The sequence below is a fragment of the Anarrhichthys ocellatus genome, unplaced genomic scaffold, assembly GCF_004355925.1.
Source record: "Anarrhichthys ocellatus isolate YVR2014 unplaced genomic scaffold, GSC_Weel_1.0 scaffold23, whole genome shotgun sequence".
Taxonomy (NCBI): Eukaryota; Metazoa; Chordata; class Actinopteri; order Perciformes; family Anarhichadidae; genus Anarrhichthys; species Anarrhichthys ocellatus.
In genome coordinates, this window is record NW_022280053.1 from 2,784,230 (window position 1) to 2,805,860 (window position 21,631).

Below are 21,631 nucleotides of genomic sequence, written 5' to 3' on the forward strand. Positions count from 1 at the left end.
GACAACACCTCTCAGAGTCAGAGTTTTTCTTCCAATCTCAAAGACATGTCTGGGGAGGCATCCTGCAGTATTGCACAAAGAAATATGCACAAACAGTTGTCATCGCTTCATCGTCTGCCAATGCTTAGAGGGAAAGGGAGAAGTAGAGAAGGTTATGCATAACAAAAGCACCTTCACCAACTGGCTGAGGCCAGTGCTGCTGCCAGAGAGCGCAGCTGAGTTGAATGGCAATCAGCACAAATAACAAATTTAGTGAGCTGGTGTTGACTGAAGGGTATGTTGCTTAATCTTGCTCTGAACGGTGGGCTGAGCTTGTTTAAGTGGAACTGCAGTCAGTCTGAAACTAGGAGGCCTCCCAGTGCTGACACACTGCCTCTGTGGTGAGTCCACATACAGTTTTGTCTGTTGTATTCCTCTGTTACTGACTTGGTTTGCACATCACTTATGTTCCACAATCCAGAGACTTAAAACATTAAAAACAATGAATTGTTTTTTCTTGTATTCTGATGTAGAATATTACATTGTAAACATTGCACAAAATGTACTTCGGATGTATATAGTTATGTGCATACCATTGTAGAAAATGCAATGTGATTAACAGTTGAGGATTTACAAATACAAGTAGTTAAAAGGCCACTATAAAGTCAACACTACGCCACTTTAACACAGTCAAATCTTTAAGATATAATATTATGAATCTTTACAGAACAGCAGTTTATGGAATTGCAATATGACCATTCATCTGGTGTAACTAGGCACTGCCAGTGGTGGAATGTAACAAAGAACATTTACTCAAGTACTGTACAATTTTGACAGGCTCTTAACTTGAGTATTCCCATTGTATGCCACTTTATACTAGTACTTGAAATGTTGTACTTTTTACTCCATTACATTTATTTGACACTTATTAGTTACTAGTTACTAATGAAATTAAAAATATATGATATGCTTACAATGCAGTACCATACTGCTAATCTAGAATCTCAAATTGGAAAAAATGAAAAGAAAACATTGGAAACAATCAGAATCAGATTCAGCTTTATTGGCCATGTATGCATATGCGTAAGGACATTAAAGACAACAAAGTAGAACAGAGAAACTAAGCATTAACCTTTAACATTTAACTACTTAGTATGTACAATATAAATATCGAAGAATATGAACATAAACAACAACAATGACAATGGATTTGGGAATGGACAGTGGATTATGATATAATATCACTAATTGGACTATAAACACATCATTTGTACGTAATATTAAAACAATCATACGAAATATGTCAAATTCTGATTTCTTAAAATTAACCAACTTTGCCATACTACCGCCGTGCTTTTATTTTGATGGCGGCTCTATATTAGTACTTCCGCCAGTCTCGTGCAATAGCAGTTGTCTTCGTGACAGCGGACGACACCGCTCTAGTTTATACCTTCGTGTGGTTTTTCTCCTCCGTCACTGTTGTACGGGGCCCCGGCCCGGTGTCCGACCGGCTACAGCTGCTGAGAAACGTTTGAGAAATGTGTCACCCGTGTGCGGCGGAGCCGAGAGACACTGTCTTTACCAAAACAGGTGTGTCTCTCTCTTAATATCCCTTATTTGTTTAACTGGCTTTAATAGCCGTGCGGGTCACGGTGGTGTCTCTGCCGCAGCGTGCTCACTGGTCATCGGTATGAGGTCGCTTTCCGGGGTAGACAGCATGTTATTTTATCTTAAATCCCCCCCCAAAATAGCTAATGAGACATTATCGCTCATATCAGTAACATGTGAAGGCCAGAAAGGTAACGTAAAGGTTATTAATTCTGCTGTATTGTAGCCGACAGCACAAACAATGTTACCGATTAAATACTAGGATAGTTAACAATGGATTTAAATGCAAAATTAATTAATAAATTGTGATATACGTCTCAGTAAAGCGCTGTTGTTTGATCTAATCTCTCCTCCCCGTGTTTCCTTACTACACCAATATTGCAGGTATACTATAAGATATAGTTTATCTGTAATATGAATGTAAGAGCTTAAATATAGCTGGTGTCATATTTGTAGTAATATAAATGTGTATGGCAATATTGCAGTCGTTTCTTGTAAGGTTGCAAATCATATATATTCACATTATTTTAATGATGTCATCAACACGTGCCTTTACACAGTTGTGTGTGTGTGTGTGTGACACAGAAGCAGTGTTGTAGTGAAAAATAAAGTAGCTAGAACCAGTTAAACCTGGTCAAGACTGACAACAAAGCCCTGCCTGCTGCAACACCAGGTTTTGGGCAGATGGGTTGAGATCAGGAGCGTTTCTTTTGATTTCAAGGAACAGGAAATATATCTTGTTTTGAAAGGATGTGTGGGGTCTGTGATTGCCAAGAACACGATCCTGGATTTATTTTTATTTACAGTAAACGTTTAACATCCACACCTCAAAAAGATGCACCCAATCAAAAGTGGACAAACAGGCAGACTAATAAAAACCAGTAACCTCTCAAATATATATATTTGTGGAAAGGTTATTAATGCTGAAGAGAGCAAAATTCTTATACTATATACTAGTATTTAATATACAATAATATAAAACCGCAAATCCTCTCATTGGAGAAGCTAGAATTAGGAAATGTTTGGCATTTTTGCTTAAAAACTGATTTAAATGCTTGGATCAAAATTGCTTCTGATTCAGTTTTTTGTTTAGAGAGTAATCACTGAGAGTCCTTTTATTAATTATCAGAAGGTCTGAGGCTCGTGTGAAGCATCGACTGCACTGGGATGTGGACGGCTTCAACAACTGGAAGAACTAGTGAAAGAATCCCCAAATGTGCCACACCCTTTTTAGATTGACACTCATCCATGCACCAGGGACAGAGAAGAAGCCAGTAAACGTGTGTGAGATATACCGAACACAAAAAGTGCATATCATCTAATGCAATGTAATAAATACGTCAAGCCAGTAATTGGGGAATGCTGGCTTCCATCAATATTTCCATCCAGCTATCCATTTATTTTCTAAACCACTTATTTTCTTAAGGGGGCTGGAAGCTATCCCAGAATGCCTTGTGTGAGTTGATGTGTATACAATAAACAGGTTGGCAGTCTTACATAAGGTTCACACACAGCAATTCGTCTGTCCGACAGATCACCGTTCTGATAAAGCTAAGTGCTAACAAGCTCAAAAAGACGACCCCAACATGGTGCTGTTACGTGGATATAACGCTCACTGTCTTTTATCTCTCTAATTCCTAAATTTAGTTTGCTGTGGTCTCGGGTTTACTTAATTTCATTTTCAGAGGGAGATATCTTTGTCAGGATTTTCTTTCTCTACTTGTCTTTGACCGTAGCTTGAGTTGAGAGACTCTAGTGTCCTTGAGGGAAGTCATAGCCGGCTCTGGTATTTTGGCTCTCTTGTCGGCCAGGTTCACCTGCAGTTCCATCAGACCATGTGTCAGCGCCTCATGGACAAAGACATGCCTGTACACAATAGAAGGTCTGTTCAGGGAACAGATTCAGAACAAATGTACCGGGGTATGGCTAGAAACGGGAAGCCAGGAGCAGCAGAGTTGTTAATTCCAGTCTTGACCTTTTTTTCCTCTGAAATCCAGTTGTTTTTTTTAATCACAAATAATTACATCATATTCTCTTGGACATCAGATAGCTTTAGTTCCACAAAGTAGAAGTCCTTTGTTTTGGGGAGATGGGCAATGTGATGCAGAGACGAAATAAGCTGACTGTTCTGCGTAAAGATATTGTGAAACAAATGTGTGATGTTCTTTCAAACTAAAGAAACCAGTCACACTGTTTACTGGAACTGGATGCTAGGATAACGTCCTTAAACAAACATGCCAGATATACATCTTTTGTTCTTACAGTTTACTTACTTATCAGTGCCGTCATGTGAGAGGCCATTATCTACAGTTTGAACTTGTTGCTGCAAGTTTCAAGCCATAGCATATTTAATGTACTGTTCTGGTCTGGGCTGTGTAATTAATCTGTTTGCCATACAGTGTGGAAATTACATTGATGTCAAAGGTTGTTGTTTTTTAATACCGTGGAAATGGTATTACTGTAGTGTCTGAGTGGAAGCAGCAGCAGCAGCGTCACAGAGGAGGCCCTCAGCGACTGTACTGCCATTCTGGTTTGAACTGGATAAAACAAGACTTTTTCTTTTTTGTGACCACTTGACCAGCTATCCTCTTTCATCCTCGTCCCGAAAGTAAGGGCTGAGCTGAGCGAACAGGGAGATACAATAGGAAGCAGAAGTGATGAGACCATTATTATTATTATTTGGATACTCTAGAAGATAACAGTGTAGTCCAGGGTTGACATTAAGCTTTGAAACAAACTTGAAGAAGGAAAACATGCTTAGATTGCTGTATTTCTTGCACTACTCCCACATTTGCTGTGTGAGGAAGTAGCTGTGGTTTGACAGTGCTTAAGTGTAAATGGACGCCCGGGAGAGTCTTCTGGTTTTGGGGTTTCTTTGTTACGTGGTCAGCAGCCCGCCTGGTTTTACTTCCTATTTGCTGAGAGTTGTTGTTCAGTATCCCGACCAGATGTTTAAGTGTGATTTCATGCCGACTTCTTAAAGATTAAATTCCAAACCTTTGTCCTCAAAGAAGACACTGCTCCATATCCATCGTGCCGTGAATGTGTTTGTGCAGACACATTGCTGCACATCAGGAGATATATATTATGAAATATGTGTGAACATGCATGCTGTGTCAGGCTCTGTGGTGCTTTTTACATCCAGCTGGCTCTGCAGTCTGTGAACCACAGTGTGATGTCGCTACATGCAGCGCGCCCACCCAGGATAACCCTGATGCACATTAGACTCCTCAGCAGATACGATGACTGCCGCTCTTTGTGTGCTACATGTCTGGTGTCCTCCACACTTGGCCTTAAACTCGCTGAATGGACTCCATGTGTGATAATGATAACTGTATTGGAGTTGAGTCCCTAGTTGTGTTGGATTTATTAATTTGCCTGATTCTTTATTTCACTGCACAGAGCAGAAGGGGGATGTCTTTCTTCTTGGGCATGAAATGGTGTTATTAACATGTTGTTCATTTGTTTAGAGGTAGCTACACTGTACTGCACACTTTAATTTGTTTAGATCTTTTAGGAAATGTAGTCCGTTGCTTTATACATAAAGAAGCTGGTGATACACGAGGGTGTTGGCTGTCAATGAGTCCAACATCACAAAAGTAATCGGCTACTATTTTGATAATCCATTAATAGTTTCAGCATCATCATTTTTCAAGCAAAAACTTCAAACTTTTGCCAGTTTCAGCTTCTCAAATGTGCCGATTTGGCTGTTTATCTCATTTTGTATAAATAATCATTAGTAGCATCTCAAGTTGCGTGATTAAAATACCCGCATACATCTTTAAATTGCTGGTTTCGTGTGACCAACAGTCGAAAAACCTAAAGATATTCAGTTTATTAGCAAATAAAATATTCACATTTGAAGAGCCATATAGCAGGTTGTATCATTGTTGAGTGACATTTTGATATGCTAACATTTACCCCAATACATTCAGGTTTCCAAAACATTGTATTATGTTTTAAACTTGACATGTCAGCCACTAATTCCCTGTTTTCTGTCTTCTTAGATAAACCATCATGATTCCCATCACAGAGCTCCGGTACTTTGCTGACACGCAGCCAGCGTACCGCATCCTGAAGCCATGGTGGGACGTTTTCACCGACTACATCTCCATCGTCATGCTGATGATCGCGGTGTTCGGCGGCACGCTGCAGGTCACGCAGGACAAGATGATCTGCCTGCCTTGCAAGTGGGTGGTCAACAGGTCCTGCGAGACCATGCCCGTCCCGAATGTGAGCGCCGCCGACGCGCCGGAACCCAAAGGGATTCAGTACGACCTCGACCGTCACCAGTACAACTATGTCGACGCTGTCTGCTACGAGAACAAACTGCACTGGTTTGCCAAATATTTCCCCTATCTGGTGCTACTACACACCCTTATCTTCTTGGCGTGCAGTAACTTCTGGTTCAAGTTCCCCCGCACAAGCTCTAAACTGGAGCACTTTGTCTCCATCCTCCTCAAGTGCTTTGACTCCCCGTGGACAACCAGGGCTTTGTCTGAGACGGTGGTAGAGAGCGACCCCAAGCCTTTGGGGAAGATGAACGGCTCGATAGACAAGAAGGCCTCGTGTGTGAGTGAGGACGTTGAGGCTAGCATGCCCATGCTCCAGCGAACAAAGTCCAGGATTGAACAAGGAATAATCGATCGCTCAGAAACCGGGGTTTTGGATAAAAAGGAAGGAGAGCAGGCCAAGGCTCTTTTTGAGAAGGTGAAGAAGTTCAGGATCCACGTAGAGGAGGGTGACATCGTGTACCGTCTTTACATACGTCAGACCATCATCAAAGTAATCAAGTTCATACTGATAATCAGCTACACAGCCTACTACGTACGCTACATCAGGTTCAGTGTGGTGTGCACGGTGAACATTCAGAAACTTACAGGGTACAGCACGTTCTATTGTGCTCACCCGTTAGCAACTCTTTTTAAGATTTTGGCGTGTTTCTACATCAGCCTGGTGGTGGTTTACGGTCTCATCTGCATGTACACTCTTTGTTGGATGGTCAGCCGCTCCCTCAAACGATACTCCTTCGAATCGATCCGCGAGGAAAGCAGTTACAGCGACATCCCCGACCTGAAGAACGACTTTGCCTTCATGCTCCACATGATCGATCAGTACGACCCTCTGTACTCCAAGCGCTTCGCTGTGTTCCTGTCCGAGGTGAGCGAGAACAAGCTGAGGCAGCTGAACCTGAACAACGAGTGGACGCTGGAGAAGCTGAGGCAGCGCATCACCAAGAACTCGCAGGAAAAGCTGGAGCTGCATCTGTTCTTGCTCAGCGGGATCCCGGACACGGTGTTTGACCTGGTCGAGCTGGAAGTGCTCAAGCTGGAGCTCATCCCCGACGTGACCATCCCGCCGATCATCGCCCAGCTCTGCAACCTGAGGGAGATGTGGCTCTACCACACGCCGGCTAAAATTGAGGCGCCAGCTCTCGCTTTCCTGAGAGAGAACCTGAAGTCTCTCCACGTCAAGTTCACGGACATCAAGGAGATCCCGCTGTGGATCTACAGCCTGAAGAACCTCAGCGAGCTGCACCTGACCGGGAACCTGAGTGCCGAGAACAACCGTTACATCGTCATCGACGGGCTCCGGGAGCTCAAGAGGCTCAAGGTGCTCCGTCTGAAAAGCAACCTGACCAAGCTGCCGCAGGTGGTGACGGACGTGGGCGTGCACCTCCAGAAGCTCTCCATCAACAACGAGGGCACCAAGCTGATGGTGCTCAACAGCCTGAAGAAGATGGTCAACCTGACGGAGCTCGAGCTCGTACGCTGCGACCTCGAACGCATTCCGCACTCCATCTTCAGTTTGCACAACCTGGAGGAGATCGACCTGAAGGACAACAACCTGAAGACGATCGAGGAGATCATCAGCTTCCAGCACCTGCACCGGCTCGTGTGCCTGAAGCTGTGGTACAACCAGATCGCCTACATCCCCATTCAGATCGGAACGCTCACCAACATGGAGAGGCTGTATCTGAACCGCAACAAGATAGAGAAAATCCCCAGTCAGCTTTTCTTCTGCCGCAAGCTGCGCTTCTTGGACCTGAGTCACAACAACCTGACCAGCATCCACGCCGACGTGGGCTTCCTCCAGAACCTGCAGTACTTCGCTGTGACGGCAAACCGGGTGAGAGGAGAAAAATCCATCAAATCTGAACTCTCATTTCCTTTGTTCTTAGGGAGGTTATCCGTCTCCGCCAATCCATTCTACAGTCATGTGTGAATAAGATTAGCTCAAAGGCCGGATAAGGGATTTACAAAGGTCAACGCTTTTGACTACTGAGATCTTCACAGAGAGGTTGGGAATTTGGGCTTTAACTGTAGCTACATGACTGAGGCTTTCATTTTCTTTTATTCTTTCATTCAGCTTGGACATATTTATTGTATAATATATATTGTTTAACTTAACGTTACGTGGGACCACATGATTCTTTGAGCATGGTGAACTCCTGTCCCCCTAATCTAGCTTCTCTCTGATAGTTACTGTTTGACCCGTCGACTTCCTGAGAAGTAAACGATTGCTTTTCAAGTAAATCCTCACAAACAGGTTTTATTTAGGATGTCATTTATTTCTGCCGCAAAGATAATTAACCTAAATGTTTTGAGGGCTGTACCAGATCTTGCCATTACTGTCATGGCTGGGTTAGTCAGTTTGGCTTCAGGAGCATTTCAGTCTTAACAAAACGTTTGTTTGAGTCCCGATGTAGCAGTTTCATTCTGCTCACTGTGAGAAACTCTTGAAAGCTCTGTTTTTTTCACTCCGGCTCAAGTGTTTTCAGTAAAGGCTACTATTACTGCTGTTTTACTGTGGTCGCCTGTGTGGTTTTACACTGATAACCGGTTCCAGCGGGTTTGTGTGCCGCCAGAAATAGCTTCATTAAATGGGACCCCGCTGGTGGTTTCTGAGCCTTCTCGCACCTAAATCCGACATTATCAATTCAAATGAGTTATGTAATATTGTGAATATGTAGGACATCAATGAATAGAGATTAAACATTTTGTTTTGAGACAAACAAGGAGAGTTATAAATATATAAACGTCTGTCCATGGGACATAAGTACACAAAGGCTTCAAGGGACATTTTAGATTATTCGTTTGACGCCTTTTCAAACCATTTTTTCTGCGTTTTCTTTTTCCATAATCTAAATTTACTTTTGAGGCTTCCCACCTAAAGTCTGGCTGTGAAGCATTGAGTGTCCTTGTAATCTTGTTTTGTTTTGTTTCCTGCCAATGCATATGGATGAAAAAAAAACAACCTTTCTGTTCACCATTAACTTCCACCCTTCATTATTCTGTCTCTCGTCTTTCTTTCTGTTCACCGTTAACTTCCACCCTTCATTATTCTGTCTCTCGTCTTTCTTTCTGTTCACCGTTAATGTCCACCCTTCATTATTCTGTCGCTCGTCTTTCTTTCTGTTCACCGTTAACTTCCACCCTTCATTATTCTGTCTCTCTCTACTTAAGATCGAGACTTTGCCCCCGGAGCTCTTCAAGTGCAAGAAGCTGCGCACTCTGAATCTGGGAAACAACTGCCTGCAGACGCTGCCGTCGCGCTTCGGGGAACTCACCGGCTTGACCCAGCTGGAGCTGAGAGGGAACCGCCTCGAGTGTCTCCCGGTGGAGCTCGGCGAGTGTCGTCTGTTGAAGAGGAGCAGTCTGGTGGTGGAGGAGGACCTGTTCAACACGCTGCCGCCAGAAGTCAAAGAGCAGCTGTGGAGGGCCGACAAGGAGCAAGCTTGAGCCGAACATCTGTGGAGAGCCGCAGAGGAGAGATGTTTGATTGGAGCGAATAATTGAGCAGAGATTTTTGTTTGTAAAAGCAGGCTAACGTTGAGTTTGCAGCAGTGCGAGCCATGCTCAGAAAAGTGATGGCTTGTTGTTTGATCGGTGCTACAAAAGCAACGGACGTTAGCTTTCAAGAAACTCCAAGGATGTATTCCTGGTAATCACTCGTTACATGGTCGCCAAGGAAAGACGTCTACGATCAAAGTAATGTGGCTTACCTGTAATATCATCCTGAGATATAAAGTATAGTAGCAGGTGATGTTGAATATGCATGCCACTGTAGGACCTTGCTCAAGTAAACCCGTTTAATAGAGGGAGCCGTAAAAATCCGAACAAACTTTGCACGATTCAGCCTTTGCCTCTGAGCTAAATGTGCTCGCAATCACGTATTTGCTGATCATGCACAAATTGAACATAGCAGTGTTTGCCTGACCTTCCTCTGGCCTTCTGACATTTTTTACAATTACATATGTTGCTACTGGCAGATCTTAGTAAATGAGTTACGGAGCAACTGCCAGCCAAAGTGTTGCAATACGAAGGTTTAGTCCTGTTGTTTCCTTCAGGCTCTTTGTACCCTCGACGTCTTTTTACGTGAACAAAATGACTCCGATGAAGATCAATGGATCATCCCACAGCTTAGGCCTTAACACGGAGGACTGATGTAACAACGAGTACACAAACTCTCCAGTGCAACGTCTAAGTTTCTTGGCTGTTTGGGAGCATCAGCGGAGAAACGCACCATTTTTTCCCGGACTTTTTATTTTGCTTCTCTGAACAACATGTCTTCTTTAGACATGTGAAGCAGGCTTTACCTTATTTTGCATGACTGAGCATCGCACACACATTACTGGTGTGTCTTATTAAAATACGCGTGATGAGCTTTGTATCAGTTTTTGGCCTGTTGAAACTAAATCAAGAGTTTATTCCGCCATCAAGGTACATAAATTAGTACTTTTTAAATCCTGTTTGTACCTGTGGAACAGGCTGTGATTGGTGCAACATTTAAGTAATACAAACCAGTGAGTGACTGAGTGCCACATATTCTACACAGCCATTGATTTCTTGTGGAACATGTCCCGGTAGTCAAAGATCTTAAGTGACCTTTGTTCAATTGAAGGCGGACATATGTTCCTTCACTGACTAGATTGTAAGTACACAAGTGTGCTGACCCTGCTGACAGGAAGTGAGCTGTCCCTATCTTAAAGCTACAGGCTCACAAACGTTCATACGACTCCCCGTCGCAGTTGATTTTTGTCTTCATCAAATTAAAACACACGCAAGCTTGCACGACTCTAATCATTCAACCAGAATATTATGTAGACTAATAAAACGAGCAAGAATCGTGGTACTTTTCTATGCTCGGTATGATTTTTGGATTATGAAAACCTGTGGATGAACTCCTGCAGACTAGCTGGCAGGTACTGCCAGTCTGGAATATATGTTGTTGGGGACTGGAGTGCCCAGCTGTTTATCTGTCAGCCCTTGTATTTAACTTCAGTCTACTCCAGGGTAAAGTAGACATTTGTCAGCATTTTTGTTTATCCGTTCAAGAGCGAACTGGGGACAAACAGGAAGTCACAGAGTGAAGGAAACTGGTTTTGATCCACCTACACAAGGGAAACATTTATTGACAGAGATTATGCAGAATATGTGATTTCCACATTTGTGTTTTCCGAATTAGTGCAACATGCTTTGTCTCTGCTTGAAACACTTTTCTTGTTAAGCCTTTGGATTTAATAGCATCGTTTGGAGCAACCCTGCTATGTTTACTCCAGCTCGCTGCTAACACGGCCTTTTACAAGCTGAACGCCCTCGTAATGATCACAAGCATCACGTTCGACTTTTTGGTGTGTTGTAAAATGTATAGCTGAAATGTGTTTTTCATATCAGTCGTATGGTATGTGCTCTTATTGTTTCCAGCTGTTTCTTTTAAAGGGAAGTTTCACTGTAATGGTACAATCGCACCTTTGTTCACGGTGAGTTTTGCTTCACTGATTTTCTGGCTTAAATCCAGACTCCCTTCTTAGAGGGGGTCATGAGTGAACTGCTCGTGTTCTGAAAGAAGTCTTGAATGTGTTGACGAGCAACCGGTTTGAAAGTTGTAAGCAAAGGTCACAGACGAAAGCAACAAAAAGGTACAAATGACACCAGAAAAACACAGTAATTCAAAGGAAATCTCTTTTTAAACGTTAACACTGGTTTAAGTGGCGTGTCCAGCTCCATGTGTCTGCTCTCCTTTCATTTCTGTGAGGCCAAGAAGTTGCCAAAACATGTATTTTTTATTTATTTATTTTTTTTAACGACCTGTTGGATGCCAAACAATGAATGCAAATAGGCAAGTTATTTAAGACTCTTCTACTGCGGTAGCTGGCCGTAGATAGGGGGACAAGTTGTAGGACGACTTGTACGTCATTCCACAGTAAACGTGACATCGTAACATGGCTCGTTGCAGTGGGTCAGTGCAGTCGCTGGTGCTGCTGACACGAAAGGTCTCCCTCCTGCAGTGCACCACAGGGTGTCAAATTAGGCAAACAATGCCCATCAGTTGTTGTGTCAAGTGTTGTTTGGCCTTAACTTGGTGCTCATTAGAGGATAATCACAGCTAAATATACTTTTTTTTCTGACCTATGTTTAACCCTAAATGCACATTTTTCTCTTCAAGTATGACGGTGCCATGGATATTTCTTTCTGGGAAGTCATCCACACCTTAGATTTGCTGCAATGACTCAACACATATTGATATATTCATCTATCTGTCAGCTCTGTCGTGGTCGGTCTACGTCAGCATCGCTACACATCTGTAGTCGGCTATATGTGTCCGAGTCTCACTTTGTCCTGCTAACATTTGGATTTATATCCACAAATATCCTCTTTTCTGACCTCCAGAGCTCTTACAACAGTCCCTTCCCTCTGAGTCACGAGATGAGGAGCACATTAAAACCTCACGTCGGCATCAGGGAATCGGCTGAAGGTCCAAGCTGAGGTCACCAAAATGCCCTTTGGCTAATTTAAAAACTGTCATGCGAGCACTTTAATCAGTATCACATCAGAAGAGGCCCATTCTCATCTAAACATGAATCATTTATATTTAATACATGTAAAAGCTTTTGTTTCATTCTGTGAAAATGTACCAAAAAAAGTTTTGTTTAGTGTTGCCTGTCCTGAATTTATTTAAATGATGTTACGTTTGCCTTAAGTAGAGTAGTTTGTGTGAAACAGCACGGTTGATCTGTTTGTTCTCATGATTAACACATTTTGATCCGACAGTGAGATGCTGATTTCTTTGGAGCTCATTTCCCCAAAAACAAGACGGGATTTAATTACTCCACAGAAGGAACCCATGACAATCTAACACACTGTAATCGGAGGTGAGCTGATGTTTCTGAAGTGTGCACATTTTTGGACATTCGCATTCCATTTCACTTGAGCACAGAAATCACATTATTCAAAAAACTGCATTACAGCCACACTGAAGGTATACAACCCACCTAACCCCGAGCAGCAATCTCTGTTGAACACGAACTGTAAGACTTGTTTAAATCTGCCCAGTCTGACGTGACAAGGCCTTTATTAACGAAGTGTTGCCAAGTGGACTGAACACAGGCTTTTTAAGCAGGACGTCTGTAACAATGGACAACTGAACTTTATTTCCTGATGTTCAGACTCTACCTTTTTGTACCATTCTGACACATGATATTGAAATAAACACTTAACACTAAATCCGGTTGCAGAGAGTCTTACTTCCTCATCTGGCGGGCGGTTCTGAGCACTGGAATGTATTTTGATTACTTTATGATGACGTTGCGCTATTGCGCCTTTTTTCTCTGCAGACATTTTGACTTGTCTCAGTGCAGAAAGCTCAGCAACATATTTATTACTGTGTGTAGTAAATGTCTTTCTACAGATTGTAACTGGTGGTCCGATACTTGGAGGGTCAGAATTACAAAATGACCTTTTTTGCTCTTACATTACTGAAATGATCACGTTATTAACTCTATAATTGGCCATGTGTTATACATCCAGGCAGTGGCGGAGGAAATATTCAGATCCTTTATTTTAAAAAAGTAGCAATTATGCTGCAATATAAAAGTAAGTACATGTTGAAAATATCACTTAATATTCAGTAAAAGTATGTTACCAAAACATATGAAAAGTATGTAATCGTAAAGCATCATAGTGGTATTTTTCTCTTTGGTATTTTAATCTATAGCAGTAAATCATATTTGATAATGTATATTTTTTGTGAAATAAAATAAATTGGAGCAGAAAATACAGTTTATACTCTTTATATATAGTAAGTATTTAGTAGCATGAAATGTAAATACTCAAAGTACAAGTACCTCAAAATTAGTACGGAAGGAAGCTACTCGTTTACTTGTACCAGGTTACATTCCACCACTGCGTCTGGGCTTCGTCAATAACCCTGAGTGGGTATATACACCAGATGGCGCTGTGGTTCACCTCTATCTATATCCACATGGAAAGGTTTCTCAGCAACGACATGAGCGACATCTAGCGGCCACGCTGAGCTACTACAGCAGGGTTCATGTGCCTCAAGTGTGTCGCAACGAAAGAGTTAAAGTCCAAAATCCTATTACGGTCTGTCTGCGGGGTTTCACTTTAATTAATTTAGGCGTGTCACGTGGTCGGTAATCAGCGGCTGCTGGTTGGAGTTTAACCGTCCGATCTGGAGCCCTTCTGTGCAGACAACCATGGACTTTATGACGGATCGGGATGTGCAGAAGGTGAGGTTGAGTTAAAATAAAAACCAAGGCTACAGTGAGCTAACGGGACGTGCACTGCATGCTTTAACTGCACTTAAAAATGCTCATATAGGCTACAATATCCTTAAAACAAGGCTATTATCAAAGAAAGCTGTATTTAACACTATTAAATGTGTAGAGCTTTGTTGTTTTAGCTCTACTGTATCATACTCCAATACTGTATTATCATTCATGTAGTTTAAATAATAATAATAATAATACATTTTATTTATATAGCGCTTTTCAGAGTACTCAAAGACAAGATTTTACATTAAAATCATTATATATAAAAGCAATACATTAAAAGCAGTTTTGAACAGGTGGGTTGTGATTTGAGATTTGAATGTGGAAAGGTCAGCGCAGTCTCGGATATGTTTGGGGAGAGAGTTCCAGAGGGAGGGGGCAGATATAAGTGACAGCACATTTCAGGCTCATTACATAACCTGCAGCCACAAGCGGCCGGTTAGAGGCAGTCTGCACGAGCAAATGCCTGTTTATTGCACCACAGCTGCCTTTTAAGAGGGATTTTACCTTAAAGGCACTGGAGAGCACTTGGACACAACCAGGACATAAATACTGAACTCAAGAGCCTCTTTACAAAGCGAGTTTAACAGTGAAGCAGCTTTCAAGAACAGAGGTGCTTCAAAGTCATAAAATATTATGTAATTATGTTAGAATGTACACAGTGTGTACGTTTTACCCCAGATAGGACTTAAAGATCCCTCCTCTACAATGAATGGTGGTGAGACAATTATTTGATTAATCGGTCAATTGCATTTTCTTATTTTATCTGATAGTAAATTCTATCATATTTTGGGCAAATATTTGGCAGATTAATCTTTCTTAAAATAATTGTTGGTTGCTCTAGTGTGAATAGGCAGCGCATGAAGGATCAGCATGTCCCAGCTCTTAATTGGGACTAAATAATTTAGTGAAATATTCAAACCCAAGACATTCACCGTTCAATCAAATGGAAATATCCTACATTGAGGTAATACATGCTGTACATTTGATCCTAGATTTGATGTGAATTTGAGAAAACAAAACATCTTTGTCTGAGTGAGTGCACACATGCATGAAGGAAAAACTAAAATTCTAACTCGGCAGCACTTTCCTCCCTTGTTCTAAAGTACATGGAGGATGGATACGTGGTGCTGGACGGGCTGCTGACCTCTCGGGAGTGCGATGAGCTGAGGCAAAGGATGGCAGAGATAGTGGAGTGCATGGACGTCCCGGGGCACTGCCGCACCACCTTCTCCACCTACCACGACGAGCAGCTCAAAACACAGGTGACCTCATGCAGCCCGGCACAGTGTGAGATGAGTAATAAACACTCAGTCAGCGACTCACAGCTTTGTCCCATAATATTTCTCTCGCATGCTTTCCATCACATCGCTCTAAAAGATGCAGGTAAGGTCCCCACTTGTGTTCCCCTTGTAGTCTTTAGGTACATGATCCTCAGTGTGTCCCTTCAGGTTAATAGAAAACGCTTATGTCAGCAGTCTAGTCAGTGTGCCTCTCCCTTTTGTAACGCAGGGAAATGCTGACTATTTCATCACCAGTGGAGACAAGATCCGCTTTTTCTTTGAGAAGGGAGTTTTTGATGACAAAGGTGAGATCTGTTTCACTTTAAAAATGGTAAAACGCCAAATTAGATGGATCAAGCATTTCCTGTCTTGCAGGGGAATTCATCGTTCCAAAACAGCGGTCGCTAAATAAAGTCGGACATGGTGAGTTATCAAATCTTCCAAAACATCACGCGCAGAGGGCTTCAAAAGGTCATGACTAATCCCAGTTGTTGTTTTGTCTTTTCAGCCCTACATGCCTATGAGCCGTTGTACAAAAATGTTACACATTCACCCAAAATCCAGGTGAGTGAGCTGTTGAGCTGATACCATGAACATGAAGTGCTGAGTCACAGAATAACCAACACACAGAATTGTTTTTTCGTAGGGGATGGCAAAGAAGCTGGGTCTAATGAGTCCTGTGGTTCTGCAGAGCATGTTCATTTTTAAGGTAAAGCTTTACTGTCTGTCTGTGTCTTCGTATGGGTAGCTCATCACTTTTCCTTCTCACTCCTCCAGCAACCAGGGTTCGGTGGAGAAGGTAAGAAAACGAATAGATTGAAGAATACAGAACTCCGTATGTAAGATTATTTCTATGACATATCTTGCATTGGTTTGTTTTTAGTCACGCCGCATCAAGATGCCACGTTTCTGTACACGGAGCCCCTGGGCAGAGTTATGGGGCTGTGGATCGCCCTGGAAGATGCCACTGTTAACAATGGCTGCCTGTGGTTCATCCCGGGCTCACACAACAGTAAGCTTTCTATATAACTAACCTCACACTGTAGCTTCCAGCCACTACTTTGTTTCTCCATCATACTGTGTGATTTGGTGGAGTTAAGTCATGTTTTTGCCCAGGTGGCATTTCTCGCCGCATGGTGCGAACGCCAACGGGCACATTTCCCCTGACAGACTTCATGGGTCGAGAGCAGACCTACGCCGACAACAAGTTTGTCGCTGCACCTGTCAAAAAAGGTAATTCACTTGAGTCTTTAAATTTAATATATATATATATCAACAAAACTACATATTAATCTATTAATCAACTATTTTAATGATTGATTAAATGTTAAAGGAATTCATCCAACAACAGCCGTTTGAAATGTGAGGATTGGCTAGTTTTCATGTCTTTGTAAATTGAACGTCTTTGGGTTTCTGACAGTTGATCAGACAGACAACAAGCCATCATTTTGGACATTTTATAGACTCAGCAATTCATTTGATGAATGTCCAGGTGGCGTAGTCCTGATCCACGGGGAGGTGGTGCATCGCAGTGCAGTAAACACCTCAGAGGACTCTCGCCACGTCTACACCTTCCATCTCATGGAAACCCAGGACACCCGCTGGAGCCCTGACAACTGGTGAGAGCAGATAAGAGCAGTCTGGCTTTGTGGTGTTTCTTTTATTCCTATTTCTACATTAACATTAGCCACCATAAGCTCCTGGTCATTCCAGACCAACAACAGCTGCGGCAGCCTTTGTGTTGTTTTTATTACTCGTGAATTCAACTTTTCATTTGGGAGGAGGAGGATTGTGTTACGTCTCATCGTGACTCAACTTATTTCCATTTCTTTGCTCTTTAAAGGTTGCAACCCACTGAAGAGCTTCCTTTCCCGCCTCTCTACATGAAATGAAGGGGGGGTGGGGGGGGGGGCCATCTGGTGCTGCAGTTCATGGAGAGACTCTTTTAACCGGACAATGTGCTGCCATCAAAGTTAATGTGGACTAATGGTGACTAACCGACATTTTTAATGAATGTATCAATGTTTTAATACATTGGAAGATTAATTTTAGTAAACTTTTTGATCTATTATTCATGGAGACAATACAGCCGACATTTAAATCTTATATTCAGCAACTCCTCATCGACGTCGTCATTCACCAACTTTATTCTTCTTTTTTTCAAATGTGTCAAAACAAGATGGCAGATTCCTATTTTTACAGACAACAGTAAGCATCATTTTCAAGTATGTTCATGTTCAAGACGCAACTTGAATGAAAATCAACAAAAATGTATGTAGCAACGCTCAGCAACCACAACATCGAAGCCTTTTATGTTCATTTAAAAATCAAACCCCAAAGGACTAATGTGTCTTTTCACAGGTCCTGCTTCTCCATCATTAAACACGTGCTGAAGAAATTGACTAAAATAGGAGGCGTGTCAATTTGATCTTTCTTCTCTGATGCACTCAACATGCGATATTACATTTTAGAAAATGTAAGGATGATTGCAAAAAACAACATAGTAGGAACATGCTAATAAATTGATACATAATTTAAAAAAGAAACACCAAAGAACTCCTATAGATCAACATAAACATTAAGGCTGTTAAGTAATTCATTCTGAAAACAGGTTCCAGGTTATAGACCGTACCATCCTCGTCCAAGAATAAGGAGAACCCTGATGGCATTGGTGGACATTTCTGTTGAGATAATAATCAATAAAATTGTTGCGAAAGAAAGATGCTATAAAGAAAAAGGGCTTATGTTCATTATTTTTGGCCCAAAGCGTATCTACAAAAATAAGTAGGTTTGACGGCTTAGTGTCAGAAGGAAACGTATATATTAAGTGTACCTTTAAGGGGTCCCATCAGACCTCAAACTGAAATAAACTGCAGGATACCCGTGTACATGTTCTAGTACCGAATTTCACATTAGTGTCATGCAAGAGCAGCGTGACTTTCTGCCATATGAAGTATAAACCAGCCCTTTATAAAGAAGAGTCGAGTGGGGCCGTCATGCTTTCATCTACAACAGTAGGTCATGTGTGATAGAAAATATACTTCTTAAGGCAAATATTTTCAGCAGTAAGTCCTTCGTATTGCCATCGGGGGAGGCGACATCATCTCACAACCAAAAAAATGTTGATTGAGGAAAAAGATATCACTAAGCTAACTCTAAATCATGTTCTTCAAAGGCAATACAGAGGTGTGACACGACAGGGAATATTAGCAGCTCTGACTCATATTCCTCAGTAAGTTCTTCTGAAATATTCGTCTCGCTCCTCAAAGCGACCGATACTGAAATGTAATCTGAGGGCCACGGTCTCTAACGTCACGCTAACATCATGTCTGCTGCCGCGTAAAGTGAGGAGCGGATTTATTTAGTGCCCCATCACCCGGCTTGATTAAGCCGTCGGCTCTAAACTATTCGTTTCTTGTGCCCTAAAGAGACTTCTGTTACTTCTATCAAATTTTTCCATATTTCTTACGCTTTTTTTTACCCCAAACTCATCCATATTTCTTCCCCCTATAAAGAGCTGGGGACAGTGGGAGGGATTTTGTTTCCGTGCCTTCTGTCCAGTCAAAGCAACAGCAGGATGAAGAGGTAGAGGGGGAGTAGGAGGTTGTCTATTTGGGAGGTGTAGGCTTCCAGCATGGCCACCAGAGTGATGCAGCCAACGATCCACGAGTACGTGGAGTTCAGATTGATGCTCCCATCGAAGATGAGGAACATGGCCACGGCGATGATCTGGGCGAACACGGACGTCGCAGTCCCCTCCACGGTTTTCTTAGTGCCGGGCCAGCGGATCTCCCCCATGGTGCTGCCGAACACAGACGCCACGGTGTCCCCGACCCCCACGGCCAGCACACCCGCGTAAGGCACCAGGCCGCCCGCACCAGGTAGGATCCCCTTAGGGGCACAGGGCCCGGGGAACAGCCAAATGGGCAGTGACATGCCCAGCAGCAGGTACACGTGGGTCAGAATCAGAGGGCCAGAGTCCCGCTCATCCAGGAACAAAGTGAGCAGCTGCCTGAGCAGCTGACCCAGCGGCCTGATCCGAAAGTACCGCACGTACTCCAGGAACAGGAAAATGGCCAAGCAGCCCACGGACGCCACATGAAGCAGCTGCCTGTCGTACACCAGACCCGGAACATACGTGGCCACCACGATCAGGTGGAAGTACTTTCTGACAACGGTGGAGGCCTGGTGCTTCTTGGAGCCTGACTGGCGCTGGTAGTTCTGGTGCAGCACAACGCAAGTGGCCACGACAGCCAGAAACAGCCAGTACCCCAGCAGGTAAAGTCTTCGGTCATTTAACGTGACGAAGTCCAGCAGCCACATGATGGGGTGCCGGCCGATGAACAGGGAGAGCCACGGCATGAGGATCCCCAGACCCAGGACGGCCGTCATCATGTGGAAGAAGAGCGACGACACCCAGGTCTCGGACTCCATGAAGCAGAAGAGCAGGGCGAAGAAAACCCCCAGCAGCAGCGAGCCCACCACCACGACCGGCAGGAAATAGTTCACCGGATCACCTTTGACCTCCGCCAGGTTCAGGGAGCGCTTGATGAGCTGGTTGACGATGAAGCTGATTCCGCCCACGATGAGGAGCGCCTCTCCGGGCGTGAGGCAGCGCGGCAGCAGGTAAAGCACAATCAGGCTGAGATAAACGAAGATCAACAGCACCTCCAACACCTCGATGACCTCCGACACCGTCAGCGTCTGTTTTGCCGTGTAGAGAATCGCACTGCTGGCCACGCCGGCGATCACGCAAGTGTTGGTGGGCACGGGTCTGGTGATGCCCAGCGCGATCAACGAGAGGAACAGAGCCAGGCACATGCCGGTGATGGTGACCACCATGGAGAACCGCTCAAAGTAGACATTCCCCGAGGCGGTGCACTTTTCTTTCAGCGCCAGGCCCAGTAGAGGCATCACCATGGAGGCCGGGACGATGCCGCTGTTCGCTGAAGGGCGGAACTGGAACACGGCGGCCCCGGACCGGAGCAGGCGGTCCCATTTGTGCTGTACGTAGAAAGCCTGCACGAAGAGGGCTATGCAGCACCAGGAGTGCTGGTTCCAGATCGCCATGTGGACACACAGCAACATGGCCAGAACCACGGCGGACTCCACGAGCACCGGGTTGATCAGAATGGCTGCAGGGCGGACGATCATTGTGAAGGCCGGACGGGTTGGTCTGAACAGATGGTCTGCAACAATGAACTTCTGTCACTTCCTCTCTCTGGCACACTTCATCATTTTGCAGCCACTTTTCTCTTGCCAAGGATATCTAGAAAATAAAAGGAGGAAGGAAATAAACAAATCACTACAAGAATAGAAAAATGAAAATATGCATTAATGAGTCCAGTAGTGTTGAGACTGGGCGTACTGAGACCATGAGTTATGTTAGCTTCTCCTCACAATGAACCTTGCTCATCCTTTATCTGCTTTCTGTCATGAACTATGGCCACACTGAACATTCCCCAAGTCATGAGTGAAACACACATACACACACACACATCTAAGCACATGAACTAAACCCCGGAGCATGCTCTGACTACATCAGCTGCAACCTTTAGAGATATAGAAGAAGAAAAACGTATCCGGTCATTTGTTATTAGCCATGCTAATACTGCGCAACGTGGACCAGCTAACCCCTACTAACCATACGAATGCAAGCCACACAGGGATGCTGCAACGTCGGACGGCATCAAGCTAGCAGCGGAATACAGCTGAGTTATCATAACGCCACAGAGGGCAACACTGCAGGCGGACAGGAAACGAAAAGCAGGCTGACAAAGACGAGAGAACATACCACATGCGTGCAGTGTTATCTGCACAGAGGTGCGGTGTTGAAACGAATGGGCGCCGTCCTTTTTTGAAAGATTTCTTTCCTTTGTCAGCTGTCGTTTCCCTCACACCCAGAAGGAGGGGGCCATGTTTGACAGCCGGGTCACGTGGTGCCACCGTAAAAATATCTCTTAAAGGCGTGGTTTTCATTTTTTTTTTTTTTTATATTTATAAATTCAATAAATTCAGATATTGTTTCGTGATGAAATCGAATGCTGTGTATATTTTTTTTATTAAGTTACACACTTAATTGCATAATGGCTAGTTCAGTATATGATATGAATCACACTTAATAACATATACGAACACATACTTATAATGGATTAAATGTGTAGAGATGTAGATGTTTTATTTTTCT

General features: G+C 43.4%; 3 protein-coding genes across 4 annotated transcripts; 2 read left to right on the forward strand and 1 right to left on the reverse strand.

Annotated features, from left to right (window-relative positions):
- The first annotated feature begins 1,383 nt into the window (after positions 1-1,383).
- Positions 1,384-13,094, forward strand: lrrc8aa (leucine rich repeat containing 8 VRAC subunit Aa). Its single transcript, XM_031860117.1, has 3 exons — positions 1,384-1,569; positions 5,595-7,716; positions 9,054-13,094. Exons 2-3 carry the CDS (start codon positions 5,605-5,607, stop codon positions 9,327-9,329), a joined length of 2,388 nt encoding a protein of 795 aa, XP_031715977.1. The 5' UTR covers positions 1,384-1,569; positions 5,595-5,604; the 3' UTR covers positions 9,330-13,094.
- A 922-nt stretch (positions 13,095-14,016) lies between these two features.
- phyhd1 (phytanoyl-CoA dioxygenase domain containing 1) lies at positions 14,017-17,855 on the forward strand. 2 transcript variants are annotated; one of them, XM_031860119.1, is made up of 12 exons: positions 14,017-14,119; positions 15,268-15,426; positions 15,542-15,547; positions 15,674-15,749; positions 15,820-15,867; positions 15,953-16,008; positions 16,091-16,153; positions 16,222-16,243; positions 16,328-16,456; positions 16,561-16,677; positions 16,937-17,063; positions 17,288-17,855. In XM_031860119.1, the coding sequence occupies exons 1-12, from the start codon at positions 14,087-14,089 to the stop codon at positions 17,334-17,336; spliced, it is 885 nt and encodes a 294-aa protein (XP_031715979.1). In that variant the 5' UTR covers positions 14,017-14,086; the 3' UTR covers positions 17,337-17,855. The 2 variants fall into 2 exon arrangements, with proteins under 2 accessions (XP_031715979.1, XP_031715981.1); XM_031860121.1 differs by lacking the exon at positions 15,542-15,547.
- On the reverse strand, positions 17,574-21,377 carry dolk (dolichol kinase). The gene is made up of 2 exons (XM_031860118.1): positions 21,239-21,377; positions 17,574-20,713 (listed from the first exon to the last, which is right to left on the reverse strand). Exon 2 carries the CDS (start codon positions 20,596-20,598, stop codon positions 19,006-19,008), a length of 1,593 nt encoding a protein of 530 aa, XP_031715978.1. The 5' UTR covers positions 20,599-20,713; positions 21,239-21,377; the 3' UTR covers positions 17,574-19,005.
- Between the last annotated feature and the right edge of the window lie 254 nt (positions 21,378-21,631).